The 27715-nt window shown below is 41.5% G+C and overlaps 2 protein-coding genes across 2 annotated transcripts in view; one reads left to right on the forward strand and one right to left on the reverse strand.

The window, feature by feature from the left end:
• Positions 1–27715, reverse strand: part of ARSB (arylsulfatase B) — a 208212-nt gene that overhangs the window by 6813 nt on the left and 173684 nt on the right. The window lies entirely within an intron of this gene.
• LOC141097050 (uncharacterized) lies at positions 293–27572 on the forward strand. Its single transcript, XM_073584009.1, has 5 exons — positions 293–535; positions 10664–10773; positions 11840–11987; positions 26320–26745; positions 27027–27572. Exons 1-5 carry the CDS (start codon positions 293–295, stop codon positions 27570–27572), a joined length of 1473 nt encoding a protein of 490 aa, XP_073440110.1.

Consider the following 27715-nt stretch of genomic DNA (forward strand, 5'->3'; position numbering starts at 1 on the left):
ACTGGTAAAAACATAAAAAAAAAACGGTGTAAATCATCAGATAGCACTCGTCCGAGTTATACACCCTAATGGTGTCTTCAGGCTGAAAAATTACATTAAGTCAGTTAAACATGCCACAGACTCTTGCCATTAAAAAACCCCCAAAAAAAACAGCATATGGGTAAGTTAAAAGAGATGGTTGTGAGTCAGTTATTTGTCTAAACTTAATAGACCCATGAAGGATCCATAAGAAGCTCCTGTTCCATCTCTTACCTACCCGATACAGGGTCAACCTTTGGGATCTCCATCCATCATGAAAACTAGGTTCCCCAACTGGAAAAGTTTGAGGCAGCCGATTGGAAACTCAGGTTATATGGTACATTTAGAGAAGTCGTCGGTGAAAAGAATGCTCTTTGGAAGACTTTTTACGACTTTCTGCATGTGTAAATATGAGTTTACCCAACAAACTAGCAAAATGCTCATTAGTCAAGTTTTTGGATCATTTATCCCCCAAAAAATCAATGTCATCAGCAGCACATCGTACTGTATGAATGTGGTATGCGCTGCCAATAACAAGATACTGTGAGGGACGGAACAAGCGCATTAGCCATAGCTCAGACCAGTCATTGTTCATCAGTCTGTGGCGGTAAGGCCTCTTTCACACTTCCGTTTTTTACAATCAGTCACAATCCGCCAGGTTTTGGAAAAAACGGATCCGCAATTTTCTTTTGAGGATCCGTTTTTTTCCCCATTGAATTTCATTAGTGGCGGATCCTGACGGATTGCTGTCCGTTGCATCAGTTTTTGTGATGATCCGCCGTGATGTTGCTGTCCGTTTCCATCCTCAAAGATTTTGAAACGGAGCTTGTAACGTTTTTTTTCCCAGCGAATCCTGCAGACACTGAATTAACCCGAAATTCTGTCTGGGTGCTGGAGAAAAAAAAAAAAAACTCACTCTCTCTCTCTTTTTCCCAGCCAGCGTTTCCTTTAAACTTCCTCATTTTCAGGATCCGTCTGAAAGCGGATCCTGTGCCATCCGTTCACATCAGTTAAGAACGGATCCGCTTTTCTAACTTTTTGGCGGATTTGAACTGATGCAAAAAAACTGAAGTGTGAAAGAGGCCTAATCGAGCACTAGTGAGCTTGTATGAAGCCGATCGGTGCTCATTAAGGTACACCAACAGGCCGAAATCGGCCCCTCTATCTGCACCACGAGGCTCCTACTATACCATACTTTCATCTGAATGGAACACAACATGACGTCTGGAGAAGTGTCGCCACACAGGCAAAGAACGCATGGGATCAGGAGCCTGTAATAAGGAAGCAAAACAGAGCTAAGGAGCAGAGATCATTCCAGAGGTCATCATCTACAATGACAATATAAAAAGCTCCAGAGAGAAGGAAGGAAGTCATTATTGACAGGAGGGATGACACTAAGGGAGACTTTCTATGGAAAATAAGAAAAAGTAATGAAAGGTAGATAAGAGTAATAGAAGAGATAACGATACATTACATTGTATCCTAATCTAATCAGGAAGAAGTCATGGAGACAAATGGACAAACACATCCTCATCCACAGTCCACAAATGGATGACAAGTCCACAGGGCCCATGTAATCTTCTCACAAATGACAATCTAAATGTTTGCTTTTTCTTTTAGCTATCAATACTAAATGGAAATGTGTCATGATTGTTGTTTAAAGGATTGAACTTTTTGTTAAAAAGTGCATACAGTTAAATAGTGTAATGTTTTGGGGTTTTTTATTTGTATCTTTTTAACTCTGGGAACGGCCATTATTATTTGCTAGCGTGCTAGTGTTAGGCCTCATACCCATTGGCGATTAAAAAAACAGTCCGATTTCTGGACTGTAAAAAAGGGTGGAATGTTATGCGAGTGTCATGTGATTTCTATGCGATTTTGAATCTTTCCGCCCGTTTTCCATCCGTTTTTTTCTCTCAGTAACTTTTTTTCTACAGGACCATTTACAGTGTTCTATACCACAGAATGGTAATGTATCCGTTTAAAACGGATGGAAAACGGATGGTCCATTTTTGGTCCGTTTTTTTAATCGTACCCATTGACTTGTATTGGCGAAAATCGCTGGAAATCGCAGCATGCTGTGATTTTTTTCTCAGACCGATTTTGGATGAGAAAAAAATCGCAAGTGAGATGTCACCCATTCACTAACATTGGTCAGAGTGCAATCCGATTTATCGCCAGTGAGTATGAGGCCTTAGAGCACATCACTTATGCACAGCAAATATGGCAGCCCCAGGCCATAGGGGACTGCAGTCAGCGTCCAGCGAATCTGCTATACCGTGGCTGCCTCAGCTGTGAGCTGGACACAGGTCACAGGTGCCCAGTTCACGGCTGTAGTCGGAGCCCGGCGCCATTTTATTGTAGCCAAGCACAATTAGTGGGCTACCACTTCCCTCTGTTACCTGTAGTAACTGATCTGACTGAAGCGATCACAGTAATAACAGGAGAGCACAGGTTTGGGCATCATCACTGCGAGGGTGATTTTATTTAGTGTTGTGTACTCACCACAGGATGGAGTCGAAGTCACCACCACTGCCCTTGGTGCCTGGAATTGAGGAGCACTCACAGGTTAACTACAGTGATCTGAGCGGAGCCGTCATGTCATGGCACACAGATCACAATAATGACCAGTCAGTGAGCACAGATCTGGGCACCATGGCTGTGGCTTTATCCAGCAATGAGTACACATCACTGGAGAAAATCTCTGTCACACTAGTGCCCAGATCTGTGCTCACCGGATATTACTGTGATCTGAGTACAGCACTGATATAATGGCTCTGCTCAAATCACAGTAATTACATTTGAGCGGTGTATCTAATTTTATGTTATACAGTCCACACAGCCATGTATCTAAATCACATATGTGATAGAATTAGATACATAGCTCAGTGTACTATCATTTGTGATACAGTCCACCGAGCTGTGTATCTAATCCCATCAAGTGTGATACTGACTGCTGAGCTGTGTAATTACTGTAATCTTAACATGGCATCTGCAATGATATGACTGCTATGCTCAGATCGGTTTTATAGAGAGGTGCGGGTGGCGATGTTGAGGGCGTTGTTGGGAGGGTATGCAATGGTCTCTCTACTCTTATATGGGATCTTGCAGCACGGTGACTCAGTGGTTAGCGCTGCAGCCTTGTAGCGCTGGAGTTCTGGGTTCAAATCCCACCAAGGACAACATCGGCAAGGAGTTTGCATGTTCTCCCCGTATTGGCGTAGGTTTTCTTCGGGTTCTCCGGTTTCCTCCCACGTTCCAAAGACATACTGCTAGTGAATTTAGACTGTGAGCCCCATCGGGGACCATGCTAATAATGTCTATACAGTGCTGTGGAATACATTAGCACTATATAAAGATTATCTTTTATAAGGTTATCTGTGCAATCACAAAGCATGCTTAAACTTCCCACAACTACACCAGCCTTCTGCTGGATAGCTGAATGGCCTACTACTTTGTCAATGGGATCTAGCATAAAGATCCTGTTTCATGGGCTGCAGTAAGTTTTAACGCGATCACATCGACATTCGCTGCAGTTAATAACTAAGCTCAGCGGCTCGTGCAGTCGACCGGGACAGAGCCGCTGAGGTCAGCTACTGGCTGCAGCGTCATCGATGTGACATCACCGCTGCTGACAATATCTGTTGCCGGGAGTAAGTGAAGAGATTAGCGCTGGACCTAGGGAAGGCAAGAAAATAACTTTTTTCCTAAAATACACTACTGCCGGAGGACAGGGTTTTTCTGAAACCACTTTAGAGTAGTTTTCTTGTCCTTTTTATTCTAAAATCAGGTCTAGCATGGACCAAAAAAATAAATTCATACTTTCCAAACACTTCCCGGCACTACTGCCCGGGTCCCGCGCTGGATTCTGTGGTATAGATTTGCACTGGAATTAGACTTTCTAAATGTTTGTCATACCAAATGTGTGTCTACAAGCCATGCTCACCACCTGTAATCCATGACCACTTTTACAACTTTTATGGAGTCAAATACAAAATCGACCTTCAATTTATGACATTTTGCACAAAGCTGCACATTTTGGCAAAAACGGACTTAAGCTGATTAATAAATCAGGGCCAGTGTTCCTATAATATAGCCAGTGCTTTACAGGATATAAGCAGAACGTCTGAGATCCTCATCCACTTTTATGGTGCAAGTTGAAAGACTTTGTCTTGGGACATGTTATTTGAAGACCACAAGAATCAGATATGTCAATGAGAAGTGTTTTGGGTGCACTGCTTGCCTCTGCTCTGTGGTCACAATGCTGTAAGCAGATTGCTGGGTTTTATAAATCTGCTGGGATGTGGGTATATATGTATACTTTAAGGGCACATCATGGCCTGAAGTAATCTCTAAATAGTTAACATACGAGAGCTGGAGAGCAATCTAGTCTAACGTTAGTAACATGACTAAACTGTGAAATTTGACGTTATTTTTCATCTAGAATTTGATGAAACTAATATGCTGAGGCTGAAGGACGAGCTACTTGGTTTTATCCATTGGTTTTTCACCTCTTTTCTTTTAGGGCTTTTTCCCATTGCTGTCATAAGAATAATTCTTCAAGGTTAGGCCTCATCACACGTCAGTTTTTCACGCTCTCCTTGTTTTTCATGGATATCACTCGTACCTATGACAGCCTATGGGACTGTTCGCATGTCTGTGATTTTTTGCAGAACGAGAGGTCCGTGAAAATTCGCGGAGAGATGTCTGATATCAATCCAAGTGTCAGATCAATCTCGACAATGGAAGACTATGGGTCAGTGAAAAAATCTGACAGTATTCCCATTCCATCCGCATGCTGTCCAGTTTTCATTGACAGATTGACAGGAGTAGGAGGAGAAATTTTCATTTTTTTAAATTTTTCTTATCAGTGAAAAAAAACTGATGAAACTCTCATCAAACTCTGGTAAAAATCTGTCTGTTTTTCTTGTACGTCAAAATACTGATGTCTGAATGAGCCCTAAGGATGTTTTCACACCGACAACATAGACCCTTTCATCAGTAGGTCACACTATATTTGATGAGAAGAGTCAGCAACACTGATTATTGCCATCAGAGCCATGGACACCATGTAGGAACGCAATGCAAAGTAATAGGATCCCAACTTTGGTATCTTTTGTACGATGAAACCAATACTGCAACATTGCTTCCACCATAAACAGAAGCAACGATGGAGATGTGGACAGAGCCTTTTCCATTTCATTTTTACTAATAAAATAGTTCACTTCAATGTACATTGATAGTTTTATTATTGGTATCAATCCGGGTATTTTTTTTTGCATATTGTAACCGAAACCTTTGTTTTGGTTATCTGATTGACACAAGTCAGTACTCACCTAGTTTGAGCAGCAAGTCTCAAAGAGAGACCACATATATAGTGACCATCTGTGTTCAATTTTTAGGCAACTGCAACTCTTCCTTTTCTTGTTCCAAGTCACTAATCCTAACCCCGACCTCAGCCTTGTTCCAGCATTAAACCCTTGTTTGCTTCCTTGGATTTATCACCTGGTCACTACATTTCTACTCCTGGTGTCGACTCCTGACCTGTCTTAAATACAGTTTAACCCAAAGCCAAAAGGTCCAAGTAAATCGCCCTTCCTATTGACAAAAAATCCAACAAAAACGGAAGAGATAGGCGAACATGAGATAAAGGTAAATTTTATTAATACAAAGAAATGATAATACACAATACAGAAAGGAGAAGAAACGAACAGGTGTCACAACGCCATGAGCACATCAATTATGTTTACAACATGTGAGCCACAGATATATAGTTGGATGAAGGCAATGCCCAGATGTATACACAATATTATAGCAGGCCACACAATGGATAATACATAATAGGGATATATAAATAAATATACACTCCAGAAAACATAGTCCTAACAGAGGGGTGTATATAGGAAAAACATATCAAACCCAATGGTCAAATACAATCCCCTATATAGAGAGTAATAACATGTATCCATGGAGAGGTCCCAGTGGAGATGTCTAAAGGAATAAGATCTCACACAATGGTACTGATCTACATTAAGTATTGCACATGAGCCCACTAAATCCTACCCCCAGAGGAAGCTGATGCGAAACGCGCGTCGGGTTCTGTTTCTCATCGCCAGGTAATGCACACAGCACTTTGCTGAGAGTATATTATGTTTACATTATGTTTCGTGGCACTTTAACGGGCTCATGTGCAATACTTAATGTAGATTATTACCATTGTATGGGATCTTATTCTTTTATACATCTCCACTGGGACCTCTCCATGGATACATGTTATTACTCTCTATATAGGGGATTGTATTTGACCATTGGGCTTGATATGTTTTTCCTATATACACCCCTCTGTTAGGAGTTGCTTTCTGGAGTGTATATTTATTTATATATCCCTATTATGTATTATGCATTGTGTGGCCTGCTATAATATTGTGTATACATCTGGGCATTGCCTTCATGCAACTATGTATCTGTGGCTTACATGTTGTAAACATAATTGATGTGCTCATGGCGTTGTGACACCTGTTTGTTTCATCTCCTTTCTGTATTGTGTATTATCATTTCTTTGTATTAATAAAAATTACCTTTATCTCATGTTCGCTTAAATACAGTTTGTCTCATCTCTTGGCTTTTTTCACCCTGCTCACTACGCTGTTGACAATCTCTGGCTACAAGTTCTTCGGTAAGCCAACCATTGACTATTTAGGGACATGCAACATGGGAATCTTGTGCATATCTCCTTTAAATGTGAAGAACTGGGAGATTCTTTGGAGTCTAAGCTGCAATAGATCACACATGTCAAACTCTGGCCCTCAGAGTGATTATATTTGGCCCGCGAAGCCAGGGACTATGTGTGACCATTATACTGTATGGAGAACTATGTGGGGCCATTATACTGTGTGAGGGACTATGTGGGGCCCATAATACAGTATGGAAGAATATGTGGGGGCCATTATACGGCATGGAGGACTATGCGGGGGCCATTATACGGCATGGAGGACTATGCGGGGCCCATTAAGGACGTAGATTTGGCAACTTATTCTGGTGGAATGTAGGCTGAACTGGATGGACAAATGTCTTTTTTTGGCCTTGCTAACTATGTTACTATGTATATTATACCGTATAGGGGACTATGTGAGGCCCATTATACTGTGTGGAGGACTATGTGGGGCCCATAATTGGTTTGGCACTGGCTATACCTGGGTCAAAGGAATGCTTTCTCAGGTGAGAAACTAAACATTACACTATTCCAAGGCAATTCACTAGAATACCTGCTCTTATGGACAACCGTGACATGTAGTAGTTCTAATAATTATAAAAAAAAAAAACTTTTAGAAAATCCCAGGAGGCTCAATAGGCAATTATAATATGTGGTATTATAAACATTTCAATTTTTGTGCCCTTTTTTTATTCAAATTTGGGGATTTTATTTCAAAACGCATAGGTGTTTTCTAGGGTTTTTTTTTTTTTACCTCTTGTATCCGAAATAAACATGTCAAAAAGTGTGTGACCCCCCCAAAAAAAGGGGTCACCGAAAAGCTTGTGAAAAAAAAAAAAAATTTAATGCATGACGTTTATAACAAGCACTTACAAAACACCAGAAAAGTCTTAAAATAAGAAGATAAACAAGCTATTAGGGTAGAACGTGGCAATCTTTTCTCCTACTGCAGACAAGGCTGAGGGGGGAGGCTTCTGCTGCAGACAGTTGTCTTACAACCACATACAGGGCAGTGAGGAGGAGTGACACAACTGGTGTCATGTGATAAACAAAATGTTTTTTTTTCACATATTTCAGTTTTAATCATAACATAATATAGGATCAAAGAAAAGGAGCAGATTAATAGAGGAATTGCAGGGATTTTTTTTTTTACATTTTTAAGCACTTCCTACATTTAGTGCACCTTTAAGTTTGTATATTAGTTTTTCACTGCATTGCCATTTCAGCATAATTGGAGAACCTCTTAAACAGTTATCTCCTCTTAACCATCTACATCTCAACACCGGTTATGAATTATTGAACAAACGGGAGATATTTCTTTCCTTTTCCGCCATCTAACTAAAGAGACATTTTGTGACCTTTTGAAACTTTATGGTTATAATGAATTTTATGCCGAGTCCTGTGACTGTCTGTAACTTTATTGAAATAAATAAAAAGTGAAGAATAGTACTGACCTTCATTTTTTAAGAGGCAATTGGAGCCCACATTTGAGCGATTGATGAGGCTTTGGCCATTATTCTGCGCTCAGAGAAACGACTCGGATTATAAATATATATGAAAACAGACTATTTTACCCTAAGTAATTACACAGTAAAACTTTGTTCCTGTGTAGATTTACGTTCTTACAGAAATTATCACTGGAGAAATTTTACTGGAGGTACAAACATACTATATAATTTCGCTTATACATGTCGTCAGCTGCTTTATAACTACACGTGTCTCTGTCATCGAGACTGGGTGGGTCCAGAATGTGGTCATTTATGGCTAAAGGTCTTATTTGGTGGTCAAGCTAAACTAGCAGTATGCAGCTGGAATTGCTCTCTTTGAAGTTGTAGACTATAAGGAAAGTTATGCAGACTGCCGTTAGCGCGACAGACATATTTTATCAACTTGTATATAAGCATCGACTGTAAACCGCCGGAGGCTCCTGCACATCTACTGTGCGCACACTATAACTGGGATGTATAATTATGGTAGTTTGTATTAATGGTTCTTAGATGAAAAGAAGTTATCACTGATCCACAGGTTAGGCAGGTGATAACTTATTGATAGAATCCAACCATTGGAAACCGCACCGATCGGAAGAATGGGGAACTTTTTATCCCAGACAGAGCACATTTATCTCCATTTTAATATGGAGCAGCAGATGGGATGTCTCACCACAGCGCCATTCATCATCTTTGGGGCTTCCAGAAAAAGCCAAGCCCAGTGTGTGCAGCCTCTTAGGGAATGAGTGCATCAGTGTTTGAGTCGTACATACCGCTCCATTATAATGGGGATAAAAGTTGCACATTCTGCAGATCAGTGCAGGTCCCAACAGTCGGACCCTCACCAATCAATAGCGTATGATCACTTATCCTTTGGCCACGTTCACACGTTCAGTATTTGGTCAGTATTTTACATCAGTATTTGTGAGCCAAAACCAGGAGTGGAACAGAGGAAAAGTCTAATAGAAACACGTCACCACTTCTGTATTTATCACCCACTCCTGGTTTCGGCTTACAAATACGGAGGAAAGATCCTGACCAAATACCGAATGTGTGAACATGGCCTTATGTTAGGTGATTACTTCTTTTCACCAGTAGGATAGGCAATTACTTCTTTTCACCGCAGTCCCCTTGTAAGTGCATATTTGCTACAGTGTAATAGTCAATGGACAGGGAGGGATTAAACTTCCAAGTATTTAATCTCTATTGGAAATCAAGACTCTTCCCCTTAAGGTACTGTCACACTTAGCGATGTACCAGCGATCCCGACCAGCGATATGACGCGGTCAGGATCGCTGGTGCATCGCTAAGTGGTCGCTAGTGAGCTGTCACACAGGCAGATCTCACCAGCGACATCGCAGGGGTCGGGGGTCGCTACTTACCTGTCACACCAGGCGATCCTGCGTCCTCCCGCCCGGCTCCACGCGTCGCTCGTCGTCACAGCAGGAAGCGCCGCAGGAAGCTGACGACGAGAAACAGCCCAGGACGTTCTCGCGTGATCAGCGATAACCAGCGGGGGAGCCGGTCGTAGGTAAGTATCAGACACAGCGATATCGCTAGCAATATCGCTATAACGTCACTAGTTATAGCGATATTGCTAGCGATATCTTAGTGTGACAGGCCCTTTATTGATAGAGAGAACAAGTGACTTCCATACACAACACAATCCCCTATAACAAGACCAATAATAGCACATACAAGGTACAAATACCGCCATACCATACAGCATAATGGCCCCACATATTTCGCCATACAATATAATGGGTCCCATATTATGCTCCATACAGTATAATGGGCCCCATATATTGCTCCATGCAGTACAATGGGCCCCACATGGTGCTCCATACAGTATAATGAGCCCCACATATTGCTCCATACAGTACAATGGACCCCATATGTTATTCTATACAGTATAATGGGTCCAATATGTTGCTCCATACAGTATAATGGGCTCCACATGGTGCTCCATACAGTATAATGAGCCTCATATATTGCTCCATACAGTAATTGGCCCCATATAGTGCTCTATACAGTATTATGGGGCCCATAAGTTGTTCCATACAGTATAATGGGCCCCAAAAGTTGCTCCATACAGAAATTGGCCCCATATATTGCTCCATACAGTATAATGGGCCCCATATGTTGCTCCATACAGTAACTGGCCCCATATTTTGCTATATACAGTATAATGGGCCCCATATGTTGCTCCATACAGTATAATGAGCCCCATATGTTGCTCCACACAGTAATTGGCCCAGTATATTGATCCATACAGTATAACGTACCCCATATATTGCTCCATACTGTATTTAATGTCCCCCATGTAATTCTCCATACAGTGTATTAGCTCCATATATTGCTACATACATAAAAAAATTAAACATTCACCTCTCCCATTCCCCACAGGTGTGGTCTACTTAGCATCTTCTAGCTCTCTGCACTGCAGATCTCAGCACAGAGGAAGCGCTGTTGTGAGGTCATTGCGCCCTCTGCCCTGAGACGTCACAGAGAATCAGAAGACAATGAGGACACTGGTGCTGCAGGAAACGAAGAGAGGTGAGTATTTGAGGGAAGGCCCTCCTGTTCGTCCAGGACCACAGGTGCGCCAGGTGGTCACACCGGCCCTGGACATTGAGGCAGGTCACATAATGAACCCTACGTGTGCGCACCCCTTCCTGCGCTTTTAAAGGGCTCGTGTCCCTAAAAAAATTTTTCCCCCCTTCTCTCTCCTACCAGGCAGGCCAGTCCAACCCCAACTCAGAATGCTTTACTGTTGTCATGACATGCTGGCCTTCATCTTATCTTCTCTGGACAATTATTCTTCCAGTTGCACATAACAGTCTGTAAGGGGCTTTATCAGAGAAAATAACTTTACCAAAGCTCTCTGTAGTCAAATGCCTGCAATTCCAGCACAATACCATGAGAGAATAGGTATATAGCGGTGAGTGAATATCCTTATATACTTGTAATGAACCCACATACATTACTGATTCAATATCTTAGATAGGGTTTTTTTCCCCATGAACAAAGTTATTTTCAATCAACATTTTAATGAATAGATCTTTGAATAATAATATCTTCCACAATTGGTTGTGTATAAAAAATGTTCCTGTGTTGAGATAATCTTATAAATGTGCCCCTGCTGTGTACTTTGATCATACCACATCTCCTGGGTAGGAGAGGAAGGAAAAGACAATACTGACATTATAGCATGGGTCACAGCTGATTCTTTCTTTTTGGTAAAACATTGATTAAAAACAGACAGGGAAATGTTTTACCTCACAAAAAGAATCAGCTGTGATCTCCTGCTGTAATGTCTCTATACTCTCTTTTTGCTTCCTCCCCTGCCCAGGAGCTGTGGTATGAACAGACCATGTTCCTGCATGGTCAGATACGGCCATTACACAATATTACACAATACACAGCAGGCGCACATTTATAAGATTATCTTAGCACAGGAATATATATATTTTTTAACACATCCAATTGTGGAAATAATTTTAATTAATAGATCTTAGAATAAAAATAAACTTTAAACCTCTTTAAGAGGATCCCTAAGAGTAATGGATAATAATTTGAGAGCACCACAGAGCTCAAATTATTTGATGATCTTGTATATCAGGAGGCAGATAATTGGGGAAAATTACGTGGTTTATCCGATTGAAAAATACAAAAAATCCTCTCGTCTACCTAAAAATAAAGAAGCTGCAAGTAAGGGAAGTGGACAACGTTATGCACAGATTAAGACCCTATTCACACTTGCTTTTCTGGTATGAGTGGCGTCACTTTTCACACATACCGGACAGGTTGAAGCTATGAACAGCATCATTCAATATACTAGAAAACAGGAAAAAAAAATCCAAGTGTGTTAGGTTTTTGGGGGGTTTGTTTATGTGGTGTTCATTGTCTGGTGAAAAAATGGTGTGGCAAGAAGATTCTCCCGGTAAGTACGGTTACAGCGATACCAAACTTGTCAAGTTTTTCTTTATTATCTTAGTAGTGAAAAAAATTTAACGTTTGTAAAAACAAACCAAAAAAATTATTTTGCATCGCTATTATTTTTAACCACTTCCTGACATCCGACGTACTATCCCGTCCACGGTACCCGGGCCCGTATGACCGTGGACGGGATAGTACGTCTACCGCGATCAGCGGCGCCCACATGGTGAGCGCCGCTGATCGCGGCCGGGTGTCAGCTGATTATCACAGCTGACACCCGGCACTATGTGTCAGGGGCGGTCACGGACCGCCCCCGACACGTTAACCCCTTGCATACCGCGATCAAACATGATCGCGGTGTACCGGGAGTTAAAGGGAAGCATCGGCAGGGAGGGGGCTCCCTCCGTGCTTCCCTGAGCCCCCCACGGCAGCGCAATGTGCAGCGCTGCTGCGGGGGGCTCCTATCCTCCAGGCCCCCGAATCCAAGATGGCGACGGGGGCCTTCGGGGACCTGAGGAAGCTGGCTTCCTCAGTGCCTGCAAAGCGCAGGCAAGAGGAAGTCTGCTTCAATGCCTTTGACAGATTGCTGATCTGTCACAGTGATCTGTGATGTGACAGATCAGCGATCTGTCACAGGACAGTGATGTCCCACCTGGGACTATGTAATAAAGTAAAAAAAAAATTAAAAAAAAATGTAAAAATAAATAAAAAATAAATAAAAAAATATTCCCTCAATAAATCCATTTTTTGGAAATAATAATAAAAAAAAACAATAAAAGTACACATATTAGGTATCGCCGCGTCCGTAATGACCCGCCCTATAAAACTGTCCCATTAGTTAACCCTTTTAGCGAACCCCTTAAAAAATAAAAAACGAAGCAAAAAATAATGATTTATTATCATACCGCCAAACAAAAAGTGTAATAACGCGCGATCAAAAAGACGCATATAAATATCCATGGTACCGCTGAAAACGTCATCTTGTCCCGCAAAAAACGAGCTGCCACACAGCATCATCAGCGAAAAAATAAAAAAGTTATAGCTCACAGAATAAAGCGATGCAAAAATAATTATTTTTTATATAAAATAGTTTTCATTGCATAAAACCGACAAAAACATAAAAAAACGACCTAAATGAGGTATCGCTGTAACCGTACTGACCCGAAGAATAAAACCGCTTTATCAATTTTACCACACGCGGAACGGTGTAAACGCACCCCCCCAAAAGAAATTCATGAAACGCTGGTTTTTGTTCATTCTGCGTCCCAAAAATAGGAATAAAAAGCGATCAAAAAATGTCACGTGCCCGAAAATGGTGCCAATAAAAACGTCAACTCGTCCCGCAAAAAATAAGACCTCACATGACTCAGTGGGTCAAAATACGGAAAAATTATAGCTCTCAAAAATGTGGTGATGCAAAAACTATTTTACAATAAAAAGCGTCTTTTAGAGTGTGACAGCCGCCAAACATAAAAACCGCCATAAATAGTAAGTCAAACCCCCCGTTATCACCCCCTTAGTTAGGGAAAAATAATAAAACTAAAAAAAAAGTATTTATCTCCATTTTCCCGTTAGGGTAAGGCTGTGTGCACACGCTGCGGATTAGGTGCGGATTCATCCGCGCGGATTTTGTAAAATCCGCAGGTGAAACCGCAGGTCAAAAGACCTGCGGTTTTACCTGCGGATTGCTCTGCGGTTTTGTCCTGCGGTTTTTCATCTCCTCAATAGAGGAGATGGCAAACCGCAGGAGAATTCGCAGAAAGAATTGACATGTCAATTCTTTCTGCGGATTGAAAACCGCAGATAATCCGCGCGGAAAATTCCGCATCGTCTGCACTGCGGTTTTTGATTCCCATAGGGAATCATGGTACTGGGGTCCGCAGCAGCCAAAACCGCTGCGAAACCGCAGCAAAATCCGCAGCGTGTGCACACAGCCTTAGGGTTAGGGCTAGGGTTAGGGCTCAGATTAGGGTTAGGGGTGTGTTGGGGTTAGGGTTGGAGTTATAATTGGGGGTTTCCACTGTTTGGGCACATCAGGGGCTCTCCAAATGCAACATGGCGTCTGATCTCAATTCCAGCCAATTCTGAGTTGAAAAAGTCAAATGGTGCTCCTTCCCTTCCAAGCTCTGCCATGCGCCCAAACAGTGTTTTACCCCCACATGTAGGGTATCAGCCTACTCAGGACAAATTGCAAAACAATTTTTGGGGTCCAATTTCTCCTGTTACCCTTAGGAAAATAAAAAATTGGGGGCAAAAATATCATTTTTGTGGAAAAAAATGATTTTTTTATTTTCACGTCCGAGTGTTATAAACTTCTGTGAAGCACTTGGGGGTTCAAAGTGCTCACCACACATCTAGATAAGTTCCGTGGGGGGTCTAGTGTCCAAAATGGGGTCACTTGTGGGGAGTTTCAATAGTTTAGGTACATCAGGGGCTCTCCAAACGCACATGACACCCTCCGACCATTCCATCAAAGTCTGCATTCCAAAACGTCACTGCTTCCCTTCCGAGCCCCGACGTGTGTCCATACAGTAGTTTTCTCCCACATATGGGGTGTCAGCGTACTCAGGTCAAATTGGACAACAACTTTTGGGGTCCAATTTCTCCTGTTACCCTTGGGAAAATGAAAAAATTGGGGACTAATTGATCATGTTTCTGGAAAAAATACGATTTTTTTATTTTCATGCCCTGGCATTATAAACTTCTGTGAAGCCCTTGGGGGTTCAAAGTGCTCACCTCACATCTAGATAAGTTCCTTAGTGGGTCTAATTTTCAAAATGGGGTCATTTGTGGGGGGTTTCCACTGTTTAGGTACATTAGGGGCTCTCCAAAGGCAACATGACATCCGCAGACCATTCCATCAAAGTCTGCATTCCAAAACGTCACTACTTCCCTTCCGAGCCCCGACGTGTGCCCATACAGTAGTTTTCTCCCACATATGGGGTATCAGCATACTCAGGACAAATTGGACAACAACTTTTGGGGTCCAATTTCTCCTGGTACCCTTGGGAAAATAAAAAAATGGTGACTAAAAGATCATGTTTGTGGAAAAAATACGAATTTTTTATTTTCACGCCCGGGCGTTATAAACTTCTGTGAAGCCCATGGGGGTTCAAAGTTCTCACCACACATCTGGATAAGTTCCTTAGGGGGTCTAGTTTCCAAAATGTTGTCATTTGTGGGGGATTTCCACTGTTTTGGTACATCAGGGGTTTTCCAAACGCGACATGGTGTCCGATCTCAATTCCAGCCAAAAACGTCAAATGGCGCTGCTTCCCTTCCGAGCTCTGCCATGCGCCCAAATAGTGGTTTACCCCCACATGTGGGGTATCAGCGTACTCAGGACAAATTGCACAATAACTTTTAGGGTCCTGTTACCCTTGGAAAAATAAGAATTGAGGGTGAAAAGATCATTTTTGTGGAAAAAATATGATTTTTTAATTGTATGGCTTTATGTTATAAACTTCTGTGAAGCCCATGGGGGTTCAAAGTTCTCACCACAAATCTAGATAAGTTCCTTAGGGGGTCTAGTTTCCAAAATGGTGTCATTTGTGGGGGGTTTCCACTGTTTAGGTACATCAGGGCTTTTCCAAACGCGACATGGTGTCCGATCTCAATTCCAGCCAAAAACGTCAAATGGCACTGCTTCCCTTCCGAGCTCTGCCATGCGCCCAAATAGTGGTTTACCCCCACATGTGGGGTATCAGCGTACTCAGGACAAATTGCACAATAACTTTTAGGGTCCTGTTACCCTTGGGAAAATAAAAATTTGGGTGAAAAGATCATTTTTGTGGAAAAAATATGATTTTTTAATTGTACCACTGTACGTTATAAACTTCTGTAAAGCCCTTGTGGGTTCAAAGTTCTCACCACATATCTAGATAAGTTCCTTGGGGGGTCTAGTTTCCAAAATGGGGTCACTTGTAGGGGGTTTCCACTGTTTAGGTACATCAGGGACTCTCCAAACGTGACATGGCGTCCGATCTGAATTCCAGACAATTTTGCATTGAAAAAGTCAAACGGCGCTCCTTCCATTCTGAGCTCTGCCATGCGCCGAAACAGTCGTTCCCCCCCATAAATCAGGTATCAGCGTACTCAGGACAAATTGCACAATAACTTTTGCAGTCCAATTTCTCCTGTTACCCTTGGTAAAATAAAAAAAATTGAACCTGAAGTATTTTTTTTGTGAAAAAAAGTTAGATGTTCATTTTTTTTTAAATATTCAAAAAAATTCCTGTGACGCACCTAATGGGTTAATAAACTTCTTGAATGTGGTTTTGAGCACCTTAAGGGGTTCAGTTTTTAGAATGGTGTCACTTTTGGGTATTTTCTATCATATAGACCCCTTAAAGTGGCTTCAAATGTGATGTGGTCCTAAAAATAAAATGGTGTTGTAAAAATGAGAAATCGCTGGTCAACTTTTAACCCTTATAACTTCCTAACAAAAAAAAATTTTAGTTCCAAAATTGTGCTGATGTAAAGTAAACATGTGGGAAATGTTACTTATCAAGTTTTTTGTGTGCCGTATCTCTGTGATTTAAGGGCATAAAAATTCAAAGTTGGAAAATTGCAAAATTTTCAAAATTTTTGCCAAATTTCCATTTTTTTCACAAATAAACGCAAGTTATTTGAATGAAATTTTACCACTAACATGAAGTACAATATGTCACGAGAAAACAATGTCAGAATCACCGGGATCAATGGAAGCGTTCCAGAGTTATGACCTCATAAAGGTACAGTGGTCAGAATTGTAAAAATTGGCCCGGTCATGAACGTGCAAACCACCCTTGGGGGTGAAGGGGTTAAGACCTGTGACTTATTTTTCTGTCCATAGAGTGCTGTAATGACTTATTTTTGTGTGCCCCAAACTGACATTTTTAATGATACCATTTTGGGACGTGCAACACATTTTAATTGCTTATATTGCATATTTTTGGGGAAGTATGGCAACAAAAAAAAAATATGTCAGCTCTCGTGTTCCAATTTTACATTCCTTTTTGGCATTTAACGTTTTACATAATTTTACATTTTGTTAGATCAAACTTTTTTGGACAGGACAACAAAAATAAGGTTTTTTTTAAATCTTAATTTTTCTTCTTAATTTTTGATAAGGGAAAAGGGGGGCGACTGTTATTGTTAAAAACTTTTCAATTTTTTTTTTTTTTTCAGCTGCATTGGGGACTTCTATCTGCAATTGTTTGATCGCATAGCACATTGCAAAAATCACAGTTTTCCTATGAAAAGCAGCCTGTAGCTGAGCTTCACCAAAGGACTAAAAGCATTTAGCATTCAGCATGCCATGGTAACCCACCAATTCCTCACAATTGCGTTGTGGGAGGTGGCACATGGTGCTCATGCGCACTGGTAATAACAGCATTTAAATGGTTAAACTGCAGCGATCACAGTATTTGCATTCATTCCTGATTTTGGTTTCCAAACTTTCATGTAACACTGACCTGGAACACTGACCTAAAATACTAAATTTGCCAATAAAGCCTAAGTTTGTGGAGTAGCTTAAATTTCTACATGAATTAGGAGAAAAGGAACACGATGTCAGAATCTGCCACTGAGCGAGAAAAGCGAGCAATATCTGGATTACAGTTACAAGGTAAAGTGACCAAAGACGTTTGGAGATGTTTGGTAGTGAAAGGACATTAATATCACAGGCCCCTGTTTCCCCCCTTCCCTGCCACTATATAGCAGATGTCAGATAAAGAAAGGGGTACAGTGGCATGTAAAAGTTTGGACACCCCTGCTTAATATATCTGTTATTGTCAACAGTTAAACAAGTTGAAGATGAAACATTCTCTAAAAGGCCTAAAGTTAAAGAGGGCATTTTCTTTGCATTTTAGGCAAAAAAAATAATCATATTTTATATTTTAAAAATTACAAAAAAGAAAATGGGCAGATGCAAAATTTTGGCACCCTGCATGTTTAGTGCCTAGTGGCTGCAAGTATCACAGCTTGTAAACGCTTTTTGTAGCTGGCCAAGAGTGTCAATTCTTGTTTGAGGGATTTTCATCCATTCTTACTTGGAAAATTCTTTCATTTCTGTGAGATTCCTGGGTCGTTTTGCATGAACTGCTATTTTGAGGTCCAGCCACAGATTTTCAAGGATTTTCAGATCAGGGGACTGTGAGGGTCATAATAAAATCTTCAGCTTGCGCCTGCTGAGGTAATCTGTTGTGGATTCTGACATGTGTTTAGGATAATTATTCATGTGTAGAAGCCATCCTTTTCTCAATTTCAGCTTTTTTTTTTTTTTTTTTTTTTTTTTTTACAGAGGACATCAAGAATTTGTTGAAATTTACTTGAATCCATTATTCCTATTTCCTCTACTAGTCAAATGTTCCCCGTGCCATTGGCTGCAACACAATCCCAATTGATCCACCTCCATGCTTAATGGTTGGTGAGATGTTCCTTTCCTGAAATTCTGTGCTTTTTATTATCCACACATACCTTTGATTATTGTGGCCAAAGAGTTCTATTTTAACCTCATCGGTCCACAGGACTTGTTTTCAAAATGCATCAGACTTGTTTAGATGTTCTTTAGCACACTTCTGATGCTGAATCTTATGGTCAGGATGTAGGAGAGGTTTTCTTCTGATGACTCTTCCATAAAGGCCATTTTTGTACAGGCATCTCTGAACAGCAGAACAATGTACTACTGCTAAATATTTCTGAAGGTCTTTTGCACTTAAGGGGTGTTCTGATTTGCCTCTCTAGCAATGTTACGAGTAGCTCTAACTGAAATTTTGACCTTCACTGTCCCTGCTAACTACCATTTCCTAACTACATTTTGAACCAAGAAAAGGGCAACTTGAAAAAACATTGCCATCTTCTTATAGCCTTCTCCTGATTTGTGGGTCCCCACCATTTTCAGAGTGCTAGGCAGCTGCTTAGAACCACCCATGGCTGCTGTTTTTTGGCAGAAGGTTAGAGGAGGCTGAGTTTTTATAAAGCTAGGAAATTTGCATCACCTGGCCTTTCCTAACGATGATGGTGATCAAGCCATAACCCTAACAGGCTAATTATGATCTGAAAATTTGGCTGCCTACAAAAAGTGTTTACAAGCTGTGATACTTGCAAAAAGGGGTGCTACTAGGTACTAATCATGCAGGTTGGCCATTTTTTGGCCCATTTTCTATTTTGTAGTTTTTAAAATGTAAGGAAATGTGTCATCTTCAACTTAACTGTTCACAATAACAGCTATTTTGACCAGGGGTGCCCAAACTTTTACAAGCCACTGTAATAAGGGCCATTTAAATGAATTATTGTCAAAAATGCATTTGTACTATAAGTATAGATTACTGCACTTTGTGAGTGACCTTTGCAGGTTGAAAAAAGGGATTGACATTATACTATTCAAACACAGATATATAAGAATACAAAGCATTTTCAAGAATCGTTCATATGCGAGAATAAAGGGTCCATTGTTAGACATGAGCGATTTCCCATTTAACAATTTCTCATAATGTCAGCTGCATTCTGCTGTGAGGAGGGAATGTGAAATATCCTGCACAAACACATCTCGCAGCAGGATCAGGTGAGAGCCACTCGGCTTTTTTGTTCTTCATTTATTTGTCTAACCTAATAAAGTTGTCAGATTTAAACAAGTAACTATTATTTTAATTTATGAAGTGCCAACATCAAGCACAGATGTACTGTAGGAGGAGGATCGGCAACGCCTAACAATGAAGCATTCCTCATGAGAGCTCGGACGGTGACACACGGATGTATGAATGGCCATGCACTTTGGATAGCAGTCAGTCAAATAACCGGTATCAATAAATACGGCATATCTGTAAGTGTACCTACATACTGAGCCTGCATGGGTAATTAATAAGAAGAGTGGAGTAAGCTGCTGCCAGACAAACCGTCTGGTGATAGCTTATCTTCCTGAAAAGCAAAAGGTTTGGGCATTGTAATTCAACATACCCTGATCCTTGTCTCTCTCACGACATCAACTGTGTCAGATATTCCAGGTTCTACTTCCTTCACCTCAGTCTGCTGCCCTCTGTTGTGCTCTACATCAGGTTTTGCAGGTTGCCTGGCATGGCGCAGTGACATCATCTCCCCAAGCTTTCTAAGGCCCATTAGGAAACACATCTACATGTTAGACCTCTTTCACACTTCAGTTTTTTGTGTCAGTTAAAATCCGCCAAAAGGACGGATGGCGGATCCGTTTTAGTACTGATGACAACGGATGCCACCCGTCCGTTTTTTTTGACGGATCCGCCAAATGAAGAATGTTAAAGGAATCGCAGCCTGGAAAAGGAGACAGAGAGAGAGAATTTGTTTTTTTTAGTCCGGCACCCAGACAGAATTTCGGGTTAAATCAGTGTCTGGAGGATCCGCCGGCCAAAAAAACGTTGCAAGCTCCGTTTGGAAGTCTTTGAGGATGTTGACGGACAGCAACATTTTGGCGAATCCGCACAAAAACATATGCAACCGACGGCAATCCGTCAAGATCCGCCAATAATGAAAGTCAATGAGGAAAAAAACGGATCCGCAAAGAAAAATGGCGGATCCGTTTTTTTTCCAAATCGGCGGATCTTGACTGATTGTCAAAAACGGAAGTGTGAAAGAGGCCTTAGCACTGAGTTTCAAGACTTCAATTTGGCGCACCCCACCTTCCGTGCACACCGTGCTTAACCTGCCACTATTCCTGCTGACATCTGCTCCCAAAATTCCTGAGTGTGCCACGTCCTCGCTCCCCACGTGCCTTCCTGTCAGCTGCACCAACACCTGGGGTCATTGCACCCACCTGAACCTGGGGGACTTTGTGGGATCACTTCACAAGGTGAGCCTCACAATTAGAGGATTGTCCTATCTGACCGGAATAGGCAGGTATGGCTGACATTAATATAATGGGAATAGGAGCCTTTATACTGCTCTGCAAAAAAAGGACTGATACATAGTTATATTGCTTATGATAAGGCTTGGTCTAAGCAAGGTATTTATATGTCTAGCTTTACTCGTGCGTTACAGATCTGTGCATGAGCTGTATATTTAGTACCAAGGACGGCATCAGATCCTGTCCTATTCGTTCAGGAAGGCCTTTCCCTAAGGCTTTTTTTTGGTTTTCTTTCAATCATAGGATGGGATCCAATCATGTCTTTGGCTCCAAATATACAACTCATGCAAAAGAAAGCGAAAGATGCTCAAGAATTGTATTTTTGGATTAAATTTGCTGATTAAACTTTTTAGAAACGGTCCAGTAATCGAGGGTATAAAGCAATCTTCACATAGGCAGTAACAGCATTCTGTCTCTGCGCTTCTCTGGATGTATAGACAGAGCTGTCAATCAGAATAAAGGGGTGTGGAAAACAAGTGGGAAGTTGTACTGAACTGTTTGGAGGCGCTAAGGCTATGTGCACAAGTTGCGGATTCTGCTGCGGATCCGCAGTGTTTCTGGCCCTGCGGGTCCGCAGCAGATTTAGGTGCGTTGTACAGTACCATTGTTTTCAAAGGTAAACCGAAAAACGCTCTGCACATGCTGCGGATTTTTCCGCGCGGTTTTGCTGTAGGTTACAATCCGCAGCTGTCAATTCTTTGTGCGGAATCCGCTACGGTTTCACACCTTGTCCATTATAGAGGTGTGAAACCGCAGGGCTAAACCGCAGCCTAAACCGCAGGTCTTTTTGAGCTGCGGATTTTTCCAAATCCGCGCGGAAAAGTCCGCAGCTCAAAAAATATGTGCACATAGCCTAAGGGTGAACAGAGTGTCTGTTCTTGGTTTAAACAGTCATCCTTGTGCTAACAGAGTCCCTTTAAGGAAATCGATCACCAGGTTTTTGCTACTCCATCTGAGAACAGCATGATGTAGGGGCAAAAACCCAGATTCCAGAGATGTGTCACTTACTGAGCTTTTAGCTTTCATTTTGATAAAATAACTGTTTTACCTGCTGCAGATCTAGCAGTTCTCTGAATGCTGAGCCCTGTATATCCCCGCCCCGCATAGGCATAAAGTTGCCAATCAGTGGTAGGGGCAGGATTTTACAGAGCGCATGGATGTGCTTGACTACCTGGCAGCAGTTTTACTAGTCCTCCAATGTCCTGCTGATAAAAACAGTAATTTTATCAAAACTACAGCAAACAGCCCAGTAAGTGGCACATCAGTGCAATTAGGGTCTCTGCTTCTACATTATGCTGATCTTCAAAAACCGTTCGTCTGATGTGCAATTTCAAAGACAATCGATCATCCTTGCAAACAGCCTCACAGATCTCAGCTTCCTGGACCCCTGTGAATAAGACTCGGGCGTGCAGGAGAAGACTGTGTATACCTGCTCTGAATCCTGTATGGTATACACTAAAGTAAAATATTTTCATAGAAAGAGACAAATAATGAAAAACAGGATCTTCAAAGTGTCTTTTAAATTAAATATGAAAAGAAAAAAGTGGACTACAATTACCCAGAGGCTTTGATGGTTCCCCGTGGATAAAATACTACTTTTCATTTCAAAGGATCCAGCCTCATTGGCAGCTGCAGGTCATTAAATCCTTCTTACCGGTCTAGTAATAGGGCTGATGCTACGCTTCTACAAAGGGAACTCATCTGCTAGATGTAAATAGAGACTCGCTCTTAGTTTTGAAGATTACAGGCTAGAGGTCAGAAAACTAGTTTTAAATTAGCTGGTTAAAAAATAAACCATAAATACTAAGTGACAAATACTCAGACAATTTCATTTCATGACCGGCTATCTTGCAGGCCTTGGTGGTCTCGTGACCTCAGATGTTGTCACAGACCACCCTTTTAATACGGTAGGGTAGCCTAGCTCCAGAAACAGAAGCCACGACTAGCTAGACCAACAGTGCGGAAATGTAATATTAAATAAAGGCTATTCACATGAATGGTAATGGCAACCTACAGTATATCACAAAAGTGAGTACACCCCCTCATTTTTGCAAATTTTTTTTTATGGGACAACACTGAAGATATGGACGATGAGAGTAAATGGTCAGCGGAGCATTAGGAACACAAGGACAAAGCAAATGTTTCTTCTTTAGCCCGCAACGCGTTTTGACAGTAACCCTGTCTTCATCAGGTGGAACTGCCATGTGACTCATTTGTGTTACAAGGTCTCAGGTGTGAATGGCGAGGGGGGCAGGTGGGGAAAATTTTGTTTTCTGACTCACACACTCGCATACTGGTCACTGGAATTTTACCATGAGGAGTCATGTTAACGAACGCTCAGGTTCTAAAACAAGAAATCGTTTCTCTACATAAAGATGGCCTAAGCTATAAGAAGATTGCCAACGCCCTGAGACTGAGCTGCAGCATGGTGGCCAAGACCATTGTAGAAGGGAAGTGCCCCAAAATGTACATCATTATCTAGAGTTGTATAGTGCATGGTTTGTGTATATACACATCTATATACAATTCCCCCACATGTATTCCACATGGAGACCATCCTCCAGCCTACTGTATTACAACGACAGGTCCAGCCATGTACGAGTAAAACAGGTGTTATCAGAATTGAGGGGATGTACCTTAGTGGACAATATACAGGTCACATCACCCCCCACACCCGGGGCTGGAAACACCTCTTTCTAGCTGGACATATAAATACAGAGGTGTGCTTTTGTCTGTCTCTCTTTTCTCCTGGGATGATGATGGACACACATGGCCGAGTATCCTCTGTAACCTCTCACTTACCAGGCCTTAGGCATAGTGAGCCATAGGTGGGAGGCCTGATATTACATGTGTGATTTGGGTAATTCGGGCAGTTAATTGTGGGTTTTGACTCTGTGATATTACTGTATTAGCGCTGTAGCATCAGTATATATATATTTATAGTCGCCAGCTTGTGTATAAACCTGTATGTAATAGACTGTAGACTTGTGTGTGTAATAAATGTCCTTTATTGATACACTGTTTTGTCTCTGCTAGTATCTAAGGAAAAGATAACGTTGATGCATTATTAAATGGATATTAATTTTTAATAGTCGAGATTGACATTAATAGCTAATATCGTACCTCAATAGAGGTGCAGGGAGAGTTACTCTTTTAATAACTAAAATTTAGTTATTTTTGGGAGGGAAACTCATCCTTTATCAACCATACAGCGATTTAACAAGACAGGTTGCACTCAGAACGAGCCTCGCCATGGTCGACCAAAGAAGCCGAGTGCACGTGCTCCGCATCATATCCAGAGGTTTTCTTTTCAAAATAGACATATGAGTGCTGCCAGCAATGCTGTAGAGGTTACAGGGGTGGGGGTCAGCCTGTCAGTGCTCAGACTATACGCCACACACTGCATCAAATTGGTCTGCATAGCTCTCATCACAGAAGGAAGCTAATTCTAAAGATGATGCACAGGAAAGCCCACAAACACTATGCTGAAGACAAGCAGACTAAGGACATGAATTACTGGAACCAAGTCCTGTAAGCCATGTGTGATGACGCCAAGATAAACTTATTTATTTCAGATGGTGTTAAGAGTGTGTGGCTGCAACCAGGTGAGGAGTACAAAGACAAGTGTGCTTTGCCTATAGTCAAGCATGGTGGTGGGAGTGTCATGGCTTGGGGCTGCAGGAGTGCTTCCAGCTGTGGGAAGCTATAGTTCACTGAGGGAACCAAGAATGTCAACATGTACAGTGACACACTGACGCAGAGCATGATCCTATGGAAACTGGGCCGCAGGGCAGTATTCCAACATGATCACGACCCCAAACATCTCCAAGACAACCACTTGCCTTGCTAAAGAAATTAATGGTAAAGGTGCTGGACTGGCCAAGCATGTCTACAAACCAAAACCTTATTGAGTATCTGTGGGGCATCCTCAAACAGAAGGTGGAGGAGAACAAGGTCTATAACATCCACCAGCTAAATGATGTCGTCATGGAGGATTGTAAGAGTCAAGGCAGTGCTTGAAAATAAAGGTGGCAACACAAAATAGTGACACTTTGGGCACAATTTGGCCTTTTTCACTTAAGGGCCTTTTACACTAAGCAACGCACCAGCGATAACGATAGCGATCCGACCAGGCATAGATCGCTGTTGTGTCGTTACGTGATCGCTAGATAGCTTTCAAACAGTCCACTCTCGTCAACGACTCTAGAGAGATCAGCGATCTGCATAGCGACCTCGTTGCTCGTTGAGTACCTTTCACATTACTAAACAAAAAACGATTCAGACCTCGGTGGGCGTGCTTCAGCGTTTAATTTACAACGCCCCCCAAAGCGCCGATTGGTGGTCACCGCTGCGCTGTCATTGGCCGGCGGCGTCATTAAAGAGGACGTAATAGCGTTACAGTTTAAATCTCTGGAGCGCCGTGGTTAGCTTCTAAACCAGCATTTTTCTCCCTAGAGACAAAAGTGCATTTTTGGTTAGATTTCGCTATTCGACCTTCAGCAACCCTCTTGAAGAATCATCATCGTTGGTTATTTTCAAATACCTCCATTTTGAATATCATCTCAACAGTGCAAATTTTTTTATATTTTTTCTCCCTAACTTTCGGAATTTTCGCAACGTCAAAGGTAAGTTTATTTTGGTTCCAAAGTTTTATTCTTTTTTTTATGCCCTTTTTTTTTTTTGTTTTATTTTATCGTTTTATTTTAGTTTAGTGTAGAAACCGCGCCCGCCCCCATTTTTGTAATTGTTGAACGGGATACCTTTCTAGGACAGCGACATAGCTTATGCGATTCAAACTCTTTTTTATTGTGTCTATGTTCATTTTGTCCATATGCACATGTCCGAGCAGCCATTTTAGTTTTGAAACCGCGCCCGCCCCCATTTTTGTAATTGTTGAACGGGATACCTTTCTAGGACAGCGACATAGCTTATGCGATTCAAACTCTTTTTTATTGTGTCTATGTTCATTTTGTCCATATGCACATGTCCGAGCAGCCATTTTAGTTTTGAAACCGCGCCCGCCCCCATTTTTGTAATTGTTGAACGGGATACCTTTCTAGGACAGCGACATAGCTTATGCGATTCAAACTCTTTTTTATTGTGTCTATGTTCATTTTGTCCATATGCACATGTTCGAGCAGCCATTTTAGTTTTGAAACCGCGCCCGCCCCCATTTTTGGAATTGTTGAACGGGATACCTTTCTAGGACAGCGACCAAGCTTATGCGATACAAACTATTTTTTATAAAATGTATGTCCGTACCTAAATGAAAGAGTTCTCACCATTTCCTTTCTTTTTTATTACAGATGGCATCAAGTAGCCAAGTTGCTAACAGCCAAGACTTCATACGCCTATTTATTGAGATGTATCGCTCATTGCCCTGCCTCTGGAAGGTGAAGTCTCCAGACTACAGTAACAAATACAAGAAGAAGGTTGCATATGAAAAACTTGTCAATCTATATCAAGAAAATCACCCTAGCGAAACGGTTGATGAGGCTGTTATTAAAAAAAAAATTCAAGCTCTACGCACTGTGTTCAAGAAGGAATTGAACAAGGTGGAAAAGTCTACAAGGTCAGGGGCGGGTACCGATGAAGTGTATGTTCCGAAGTTGTGGTACTACAACTTGCTGGAGTTTACGCGAGACCAGGAAATCCCCAGGGTTATGCACTGTTCTATGTCACTGCCACAAGAGGAAGAAACAGTGACACGGCCTGATTCCCCTCTAGTCGATGTAAGTATGTTTTGGGTTTCCCTCCAATAACCTATGATACATATATATGTACATGGTACAGTTGAGTTTTATTCATTAAGTTGATGATTTGAAACTTTGTTCACAGCTGATACCTCTTCATTTTAAATTGGTTTATCATAACATAATTTCTACAAATTGTCGATGTCAGTACATAGCCAGTACCAATGTTCACACCCCCTCTTAATAAATTATTGTTATGTGTTTACAAAACACTCGTTTTACTTTTTCTGTGTTTTAACCTTGTTTTTCTGTTCTTGCAGCATGTAACAGAAGAGGTGTCACCTACACCATGTGTAATTCCTGAAACCCCTGCAACATCAAACCCAACCGACGAGGAGGCAGAGGAGGCAAGTGTGTCCGTGGGAGCGTACACTGTGCAAAGGCGTAACCCTGTGAGTAGAAAAAGAAAGGCCACCGCTCCACCTTTTCCTGAGTTTGTCGATATAGCAAAGAACATATTGGTGCTGCAGGAAAAGCAAGCCATTGGGGGCTTTGCACACATGGTGGACGAAAGACTTCGGTCTCTGGACGTTACGCAAAGGCTTCAGGCTGAGAGAATTATATTTGAAGCGCTAAATAAAGCTGCTGTTGGACAACTAAAAGACAGTTATATTCTGGTGGATTCCCAAGCAATGTCAATAACCCCATGGCCGCAGACACAAGAACAGGTAACAAGCACGCCAAGAAGGGTGAATCAGCCGCTACACAGCATGAACTTTGGAACCCCACATTGGCAGTCTGGCCCATTCATAAATCCTGGAAGGCAGCAACTGAATGACTCAGACTTTAGTTACACTCAATTATAGTTTTTATGTTAACTTTTTGTATTAACAAAATTGTTTGGTTTTTCTTTTTTGTTTGTTTATAAAAAATAAAAATTGAAATTTAAATGTTTGCATTACACATGACCACAATTTCAAGTCCTTTCTAGACTGAGACAAAAATTGTT

Source organism: Dendrobates tinctorius, unplaced genomic scaffold, assembly GCF_039654945.1.
Source record: "Dendrobates tinctorius isolate UK_male_01 unplaced genomic scaffold, ASM3965494v1 ptg000083l, whole genome shotgun sequence".
Lineage (NCBI taxonomy): Eukaryota > Metazoa > Chordata > Amphibia > Anura > Dendrobatidae > Dendrobates > Dendrobates tinctorius.

Excerpts from the sequence above, each read along its gene's own strand:
- LOC141097050 (XM_073584009.1), top strand. The coding sequence starts at position 293 with ATGAAAACTAGGTTCCCCAACTGGAAAAGTTTGAGGCAGCCGATTGGA. Across the intron at positions 536-10,663 it reads CATCGTACTGTATGAATGTG|ATCTCAGCACAGAGGAAGCG; the intron begins GTATGCGCTGCC and ends TCTGCACTGCAG. Across the intron at positions 11,988-26,319 it reads TATTCACACTTGCTTTTCTG|ATGGCATCAAGTAGCCAAGT; the intron begins GTATGAGTGGCG and ends TTTTTATTACAG.